General features: G+C 35.7%; 1 protein-coding gene across 1 annotated transcript; it reads left to right on the plus strand.

The window, feature by feature from the left end:
* Window positions 1-490: 490 nt before the first annotated feature.
* On the plus strand, window positions 491-8,983 carry LOC134269679 (uncharacterized; the record flags this gene model as incomplete). The annotated part of the gene is made up of 13 exons (XM_062751888.1): window positions 491-676; window positions 999-1,106; window positions 2,305-2,501; window positions 3,227-3,393; window positions 3,831-4,044; window positions 4,194-4,255; window positions 4,408-4,522; window positions 4,891-5,009; window positions 5,369-5,585; window positions 5,804-5,869; window positions 6,234-6,392; window positions 6,513-6,576; window positions 7,242-8,983. Coding segments are annotated over 13 exons (3,251 nt in total), but the record flags the coding sequence as incomplete, so codon positions are not given.
* Window positions 8,984-10,394: the final 1,411 nt, after the last annotated feature.

The raw sequence follows: 10,394 nt of genomic DNA on the forward strand, positions 1-10,394 counted from the left end.
GAAAAATTAGGTAAATATCAGAATCAATCAGAGAACTATCTATCAAAGATGATACTGAAATGGTGACCTCAATATTTTCTGTGTATTGCGTTTATTAGCTGTACATTATTCTACTTTTGAAGATGTTTCTTAGAGAGTTACAAGTAAACAAAATGCAAGATCGTGACTTCGGGTTTCTATTAAGGAAATTTGACCAAGAATCACAGTAAAGATTTGGTTACAGTATGATTTTAAACACTTACTTTTGAGCATGTTGAATGTTGTCTGAAAATATTTAGTACAAGTGTATTTTTTATGTGAACTTTTTTAAAATGGTTTGTAAAGGGAGATGAGAAATATGTAGCGGACCGGACCGGGATTTGAACCTGGGTCCCTTGAATCTCCACTCAGGTACTCTACCGACTGAGCTATCTGGTCACTGGCGATTGAACTCATCTGACCATCACAGGTGTACACTTGTAAGTCATTGTTTCATTTGAATGTTTTACAGCTTCAGAGATAGGGTACACGATTCAGGATGTGAGAATTTTTGAGATGGCTTTCCAGCACCATCATGGCAGCCCATGTAAAGAAGTTCTGAGTGATTGGGGATCTAAGAACGCCACGGCCAGGGACCTGTATCTTATATTACAGAGGATTGGGAGGAGAAGAGAGATGCAGCTACTGGAGTCTTATTGTGAGTGACATTTTTTTAAGTACTGTAAATCAGCTGCATTGTATTATCATAATTGTTTGCCCTACCTTTTCTGTGTGATTTGTAAGTTTGAATCCAATATGTGACAATTAACTTGTACAATCAAACCTAACAATCTCAAACTTGATAGGGTGATTACCAGGGAAAAAGAGAACATTAAGAATAAATGGTGAAAGACTGCAAACTCACTTTGACATATCCTTGACTGTGTAAAATTTCATTTTCAGTCTTAAATCATGTTAATATGCCAGATTTTAGTGAAGGCTTGAACACTAACCATACACCTTTGGCTTTCCTTCTTCAGTTAACTGTGACAGCAAACAGAACAAGGTTCCGTTTCCGAGTCGTGATGACCCTCCATGTAACGGGACAGACACGCCCTCTATGATCCTCCGGGCTCTAGACAGTACCAGTAAGTACGCTCGCACTCAGACAAACCCTATGGAGTACACATACTGTAGGCATACTTTTTTCATGGGGCATTTATGCTTTGTCCATGAAAATTAATCACAGTTTACTGAAATTGTATTAGTTAAGGAACTATAGAGACAGTCTAAGAAATCTACATGATTTTCTACCTGCAAATAAAACAATTAAAAAAATAACTTTGCTAAATGTGGGAATGGTGGGGGGATATGTTTGTAGTATATGAGATTTCTCTCAAGAAATAAGTAAAGCAGTTCAGCAAGTGTGTTTGTACCTATTTAGATGTATGTCCATATATAAATAAGGGAGTCAGGACACATATGACACATATATTGACTTGATTGACTATCATGACTATGTCACAATTCTGGAATGTAGATGCTGAATGTTATAAAATTACTAGCATTTTATGAAATGTTTGTGCAACCTGTTATGCTTGAACGCTTAAGGTTAAAACAAATATATTTAGAAGTTTAAAACCAACTTTTCAATTTTTGAAATTTGAAAAGTAGATTGATCCACCCCTCTTTTTTTTTTTTTTTTGCACTATAATGAAGTCTTGACAAAGAGGAGTGAATTTGATTTAATTTACATCCCTTCATGTTAAACAATTTGAGATGAATCATTTCCAAATTATGCTAAGCCTAATTAAGTAATATTATTTCCCTGTGTCAACGATTCCCAGAATTCATATCTGTCACCTGTTAAAAAGTCCATTACTCACCCACACAATTAAGGAAAAATTTTATGGTTTTATTCTTAGTTCAATCAAATCATTGACCAAATGTTGAATGATTGGTTTTTCTGTGTTATTTCATATAGTGAATGATAGTTTATTTGACTGGATTTATGTAAAATGCAGATGTACATGTATCAAGTACTTCAAATACACGGGGATATGAAAATTTCCAGCCTACTTATATACATCAAATGCACTTGTTGCTTTATGTTGAACTTTCATTGATATTAAACTCTGATCCATGTATTATTACACTGATAAGCAGTGAATGATAGAAGATTCAAAGTTAACCATTCCCGATCATGTTACTGCTTGCACACTGTATATTTCATACCCAATAAGTTATTTTAAAATCAAGTCTTTTGACGTATTTGTTAAGAATGACTGACCAATCAAAAGGATTTGTATGTATCAACAATAAAAATTGTTATGTTTCTTTTTTTAGACCTCCCAGCCCCTCCAAGTAAGAATAGCACAAAAGTGAGCAGTGGAGCGTGGAGTACGTCATCCATGAATGGTTCCACGTCTATGTCGGACAAGAACGTCAATCTAAACACTCCGGAGAACCCGAAAGACAAAGCCAAGGCTATTCCGTCGCTGACAGACGAAAGGTTCTACCCACAGAAGAAGCATGACTACCTGGTAAAAAATAGTCATGTATGAATGATTGTATTGTCAAATTATCAAGGAACTTTTAGAGATGACATGTTAACTGAGTGGTCATCATTTATTTGGGAATGGGGCATTTAAAATACCATAGTGGTGAACCTGCATGATGATAAGGAAGTTCTTAGGACATGATTTCTTAAAGTTCCTTAAAAATCAGAATTCTTTATATTCATGCAAGAAAGGGATAGCCATTAGGAAAAAGACATAATTTCCTTTTCACCAAGACTTCCTTTCATACAAGTTCCTTAAATATTGTTTTTTACTGTAAATTTATGCAATTATTTAGGGACTTCACAATGGAATATGCAATGGATTATTTCAAATAGGATTACCATACTACACAACATGTAACATTTGACTTTGTGTGAGTGGGTGGGAGTGCTTGTAATTAATGTCTACAGCAAGGTCCATGTATATCTTGCTTTGAATTTTGAGTTGAACTTACCTGTGAAGAGATATGAATCTCTTAAACACATCATGTTTTATTTAAATTAATTTTCCTATAAATACCAAAACTGTAAAATGTCATGGTACAATACAATTAAAAGACTGACATTTGTTCTCCAAAGTGTTAATATTAATATGTTTATAATTTTATTTGGTTGCATAAGGATTAATTTTAATAGATTGCATAATATAGAAGGTTTGATATTTGATTGGTTGTATAATATGAAAGGATTGATTTGATTGGTTGCCAGGGAATCATGAAAGAGACATCAGGCCTCTCCAGCACTTCCTCTTCTTGTTGTGTGGGGAAGTCCATGTCTTCTGTCAAGGTGGACAAGTGTGAGATGGGCGGCCCGCCCCAGGGGAAGGGGGACCTGGGGGAGAGGTCACTGGAGTCAAGCTGGATGGAGACCCTCAAGTAAGTGGAACTGAGATTTTACTTATCTCCTAAATGATATGCAATGATATAATATGCAAAAGACAGTTTTAACTTTCAGTGCATTAGCTAGTGAAGGCTAATGCTTATTATTTTTGGGGGGGGGTTTAATTGTGAAGGAAAATATGCAGTTGCATTTAGGTATTTTGTGAAAAATTTGATTTACAATTTATTTTAAAATTTTATTTTATTATTTTTTGGGTTGTGGTTTTTCTCTGTTTATTTAAATTTTTTTTGGAGGGGATGTATTATTATTTTCTTCAGGGTTATACGGTACTTTAATTTTTTAAACAGAAAATATAAAAATTTAACAAAATCCTTCGATAGTATTGTTTAACAATTGTCTTCCTTCTAAAAAAGAATATATTATATATTATATCAAATGACTCACATTTGAATTTTTTCATCGATCTTGACAGAAATAAAGAGGGCTACTCCTCTCTAGCAAAGGAAGGAAAATGTGACTTTGACGTAGCAGTGGCCCTTGTGGGGACCCAGAGTTTCACCAACAAGGAACTGAACCATGCCACCAATGGCTTCAGCGAGGAATACAAGATTGGGGAGGGGGCATTCGGGGAGGTGTTCAAGGGATTCCTTAAAAGATCCTCCTGTGCAATCAAGAGACTGTTTCCTGTGAGTTCCATTTTATCTATCTCTGATTAAAACATATTGTGAAGTTAGATTACAATTTTCTTTATTATGCTACATTTATTCAAAAAAGAAGTTTGTTGTATTACATGTGTGTGATAGAAGTTTACATTTATGCTGTTTATCTTACACAGAAACAGGATGAAAGTTTAAATTATCAGGAGCATTTGACGTCAGAACTGAAATCACTCATAAAGTAAGTTGTCTTAAGCATAATTATATTTCTGGAAAAGAACAGCAATTAATATTTTGCTCATCTGTAAAACTATTTGCATACCATGAAATGTATTCCTGAATTTGAACAGTTTTGAGCAATTATAGTTGATCATATCTATATACTTTTATTAGATACAGACATGAGAACATTGTTCCTCTGTATGGTTACACGTTGGAGGAGGGGGAGACCTGTCTGGTGTACCAGTTCATGCAGAGTGGCTCTCTGGATGACCGACTTAAGTGTAAGGTAAAGTACAAATTCCAGAAAGGGGGAGGAGAGTTTTTACAGATAGTGGTTCCTGTTGGAACTTTTCAACTGATTGTTATCTCAAATTTGTTTATTAAAGTGAACATCAAAGATACATGTAGCTTACATTTGAAATTTTGTTGATTATGCTTCAGGCTTTTGTTTAAAGCTGTAAGTGCTTGTACAGTGAAACATATCTTATCTTACATGCACTTGGAGACAAATTTTGTGTTGGAATATAGAGGATGTCAGATTATACAATGCAAAGAAAATGGATTAGATTTCAGTGAAAGAGATTGCAAAGCTAGGTGTCAGATTTAACAGGAAGGTTTCTCTGAACCAAATTTTTATGATCACTTGGCTTTCAGAATAATACCCCGTCCCTGACGTGGACCCAGAGAATAGACATAATGAAGGGGGCAGCCTGTGGATTACAGTACCTCCATACACTGGACCAGAAACCTCTCATCCATGGAGACATTAAATGGTAGGTGAAATTCCTAAAGTATAACTGATGTGCAAAGTTAATTGAAAAAAATATTCTCATAATATAGAAAAAGATTTGGTATACTGTGGTTTCATCAATATTGGTTGAGCAACCAAAATTCAAGGATTTCGTTGTTGAGCAGATCCACGAAATTCAATATTCATTGACTTAGAAATTATGTTATTCATTTGTATCTGCAATGCTTTTCTCCATGAAATTAAGTATCCTCAAAATGAGTTTTACAAAATACATGAAAATTGATGCCACAAAAATTGATGAAACCACAGAATCATGTTTATAAAATACAATGAAATGCTTGTATGCTCAAAAAACTTGATTTTGAACCTGTTTTATTCTAGTTCAAACATTCTTTTGGACAAACACATGGAAGCCAAAATAGGAGACCTGGGATTGGCTATGCATGCAACAGGTGGGAGTGGCCAATCAGGAAAGCTGACACATATCACCAAGAAACAGACAGGCACAAAACAGTACCAGACCAAGGCCTACCTCCCACCCGAGGTCATACGAGGGAACGCCATGTCCATCAAAGGGGACACATTTTCTTTTGGTGTTGTAAGAAGATTTTAAATCATTTTAATTGAGGGCTTGATGATGTTCCATTTTTAATGTTCAGACAAATGGTATTATTTTGCTGTGGTGGTATAAAGATGACATTTTTTTCAATTGATCTTTTTATGATTTGATGAACAAGGAAAGAGCACTGTTGTAAAGAATGTAAGGCTACAAATTTAAACCAGGTTTGGTAATAAAAGTTTATCATTTGTCTGTAGGTTATGTTGGAGGTTTTCACAGGAGAGGGAGCTTATGATGAAAAGAGGGAAGGCGGTCAGTTTCTGGTAAGACATTTATCCAGTATTCCGAGTTTTGTGTAGTATTTAGTCATTTATGTACCTCTCTTTGATTGTTCCAGAAATTTTTTCTGTTAATGCACTTGTCAATAGAATACCGGTAGTTATAGAAAAAAAAAATCAAGGTCAAATTTATAAATCAGTCCTTTTTCAGATGCTTTGCATTTATGCTGATATCTAGAATACCATATGTTGAAGTGAGCTTGAAGTCTTTTATATATTGGATTGTTTTTTAATTTTTAGTCTCAGTATCCTAAATCCCTGAATATCTCTAAGTTTTTTCTTTGCACCACTGAGTTCCAGATATCAGTGTTTGACTGTATTATAACAGAGAAGGATTTTGTCTTTGTAGAAGGACTACATTAAAGACTTCAGTGATTCTGAGGAGAAATGTATGGAGCTGAGAGATAGGAAGGCGGGGTTTGTGGCAGATGATGTAGCTAAACATTTCTTCCGTACCGCTATGAGGTGTACGTCTCAACTCAAGAGGGAGAGGCCTGATATGGTTCAGGTATAAATCAGTTCTTTAACTAGTTAATACAGTTAAATTCAGTTAGTTCAAAGACAGATCTGCAAAGTTACTGGTATTAAAAGCTTTTTAATTCTTTACATATGCTTAATTTTTTTGAAGGTCCATACAGAATTGAGTGAAATGGAGGCAGCCCTTAGTCAAAAATACACCACAAAATGCCAAGGTCAGTTTTCCTGGTTTGCAGACAGATATTAATTTCAGATTTAGGATATACGAATCAGGAAATAATTGTTAATAAATGCATAAAAATGATAAAATCATCAGAATGCACTAAATTGCATACTGTAAATCAATTTTTATTTGCATCATCTTTTATTCGCAATTTGTCCGTTAGAAATCAATCTGCGACAATTAATTTTCACGAAATAGGAATTATTTTCTATAAACCAACTATTATGTGCGTCATCTTTTATTTGCGATTTGTCAGTTAGAAATCAATCTGCGACAATTAATTTTCACGAAATAGGAATTAGTTTCTACAAAAACAAAGCAAAATAAATGGTTAGCGGTGATTAATATTCGCAACTTAAAGTAGGTCGCGAAACTCGGAAATATTTCTCGCATGCGAATAAAAGTTGGTTTACAGTATTCATGTACAGTGTAAAGTACCAATACTACTCTATAGGGAATTCCAGGTGTTGTTATATTTTTGCACAGATCTTGAGTGAAATTGGATAGAATTTGAATTAAGTTGAACCCCACTCCCCACCCCGTGGAAAAAAGTTCCTTAATTTCTGCATTTGCACCTTGAGATAATTTCTTCCATAGAGTACTCTGTAAATATTGACTTGTGAGGAATGCTTAAAATTTCATTTCTTTATTCTATAGAAAATGCAGAGATGTACAATGGATGTCCTCCATTTGGACCAGTTTCAGACCAGGGGGACACCAGAATGGATGAATTCTCCTACATAAGCAATGGCTACCACCAGCCTGGTCTAATGGCCGTCCCACAACAACCTGCCTCAATGATCTCTCAGCAAGGCTATCCTCCAGGCATGCCTCAGCAGGTCTGCATGACAGGTGTGCCTCCACAAGGCATTATTTACCAGCAGGCCTTTGTAGGAGGCATGGTAGGCCAGCCCATGACAGAGGCCATGAGGTTACAGATGGGCTACGATTCAGGATTAAAATCAGATGAGATACCTGGGTATTTAAATGCACATCCCACTTATGAATCTGACCCACAGAAATTGCAGGACTTAGAATCTGAGTATCCATCAGACCCCCAGAAACTTCAGAAGTTAGAAGAGGAGGAGATACAGCAGCCGGATTCATTGACCTCACAGGAGATGCCAACTCTGGGTCAGGGTGATATTTATCAATCAGACATGCATAAACTAGAGGAAATACAAGCCTTTGAGGAGAGTTTACACATTCCGCCCGAGGCACAACCTGCACAAACAGTGCAGCAGGAATGTGTGAGTGCAGAGCCATCTAGTGGTGTTGATCCCACAGAAGTGGAGATAACTGTTTCTGGTATACAGGAAATGACACTCACTGATACCCCTGCACAGGAATACACTGAATCTGCCACTGTCGTACAAAATCCATCTGAATCTGAAATCACTCCTGAAAATGCTGAGGGGATTAATGATCTTCCAGGGGGAAATCAGGAAAGATTGGCCCAGGAAATAGCAGCTGTTGGCAAGAAGTCTTTTGGTGCAATGTCACTCTTTGAGAAATACAAGGAGGCTCTAGAAATGGAGGGAGAAGAGGATGAAGAATATGACACTGGAGAATCGGTAGAGTACGAGGGTGAATTGGTGAATGGAGTTGAGGAGGAAGGAGAAGATGGTTACTATGGACAACAAGATGGTTACTATGGAGAAGATGGTTGCTATGGACAACAAGATGAGGAAGAGGAGGATGAAGATACCCTTGTGGAGGAGGTGGATGGAGGAGAAAGTGATCTGGTGACCCCTGAAGTTTTACCCCCTGTGCCAGATGTTCCCCATCATCAGACCCCCAGCATTGTCCATTACGCTCCCTCCAGCCCAACAGAAACCACAGAGGAAGACTGTGGAGAAAACGACTCCAGGCTCTTTGCAGACGACAGTGGTAGTCTAGACTCTGACATTCTCACACAAGGTTATAACACACATTCTACGTCTCATTTGGTGTCTGACGATTTTGTGTCAGATTCACAGCTTTTCAATGAGCAAGAAACATCCAACTCAAGGTTATTCGGTGAGAAACGTGATTCTAACTCGTGCATATTCGGCCAGAAAAGTAACTGTGTGATTTCAGGAGGTGCCTCTACAACAGACGTCAAAGACAGTAAAAACAGCTCACCAATCTCAGCAGCTGGAACAGAAAGGGACATCAAACTACAGCAAGTCTCTCCCCCTCCCCACTGGCAGAAACAGAGGCTGGAACCCAGTGAGGGGGAATGTTTTGTGTAGCTGTAAATGTAATGGTCATTTTATATGATTATTGAATAAGCTGTCATAAACTGCTAGCAATCGTGATCTGAATTGATTCGATCTACATGCATTGAACGTGTAATTATCATTCCTGCAAAGTTTACCATTCTCTTTAAAATTAGGTTGTATTTTTTTTCCAATTTTTTTCAACATGAATTGTAATATGAAAATGTTTTAATTATGTTGCTATTTAAGAAATATATTAGTGTTCAGAATATATATATCTTGTAAAAATTGAACTGCTAAGAAACAAACCTGTATGAAGATTATCTAGATATTTATGATAGATTATGTTGAAATTATTCAAGTGGCCTTATGTCCTTTCAAAATTTTAACCCCCTTCCTCCATCTTCACTCTTTCATTTAACATATTGCCAACAATCATTTATATTAATTTGTTATTTTATGTGTATTGTATTGTATTGTATAATATCTAATCGTTTATGTGCCATTTGCATTATGTACAAGGGCCGTTCAAAAATTACGCGGACTGTGCTATTATTTACTCTTACAGACGTCATATAATTATAAAATTTCACAGAAATATGTATCTTAAAGATTCCAATAAATTTTGGGCAAATTTTCTGTATTTTAAAAAAATTGTACTAAAATTATCGGTATGTTGATATCGTTGATGGAGAGGTACGGCGCACGACAAAAAAATTGAAGCAAAAGCATGCGGATTCAAACATTAAACTCATTGATTTTCTAAAATTCGCGATATTTTTCAACAATTTTCTCAAATGTACCCTTAAATTGTTCTATTATTATGTATTTAGATTTCGGACGTAATATTTGAAGTACTAACAGAAATATAGTGATTTTTCTCTGATGCAATTCCCGTGAAAACGACTGTGAAAATGATGTCTCCTGAATTGACGGCGCAACACTTTTGTTAAAATATGTGTAATGCTCGAGATATCGGCAACATAGATCCAAAATATGCATAATAAAACATGTAGTAAACTAGGCTACTCGTGACATTCGCCCACAAATAGCAAACTGAAATTTTAGACAGCTAGACCTATGTAAAAAGGCTATACGGGAGGACGGGAAGAAGATTATAGGCGAAAAGTTAATTTTATCTGGACTGTAAGGAACGTGATTGAGAGTCACCAATATCACACTATATCTCAAAAGTAGTTTTTGGTTTTAAAACAAAAAAAAGAATATTCTTTACTTGTTTAATAGATTTTAAGTTTGACAAGAAATTGTGTTTTGATGTTGAGTAGATAAGGTAACTCAAACTATACAGGTACTCAAGGGAAATGTTGAGAAAATGAAAGCTCAATCACATATTTTTTATAATGCTTGTGACGTCGAAGATTTTACTGCGCCGTGACTTAATGGTATGTCCTGAAAAATCACTCAAAATTAACACCAATTTACAACATTTTGATATGAAATTTTGAAGACCATATAAGTAAAGATTCTTTTATATTATTTGTGAAATTTTGGGCGATTATGTCGTCAAATATTTCTTCTGTGCAACAAGTCCGCGTAATTTTTGAACGGCCCTCGTACTTTAGATTTGACACTCTTTTATCATCTTTTT

Source organism: Saccostrea cucullata, unplaced genomic scaffold (genome assembly GCF_032062105.1).
Source record: "Saccostrea cucullata isolate Sc308-1 unplaced genomic scaffold, CSIRO_AGI_Scuc_v1 ctg22923, whole genome shotgun sequence".
Taxonomy (NCBI): Eukaryota; Metazoa; Mollusca; class Bivalvia; order Ostreida; family Ostreidae; genus Saccostrea; species Saccostrea cuccullata.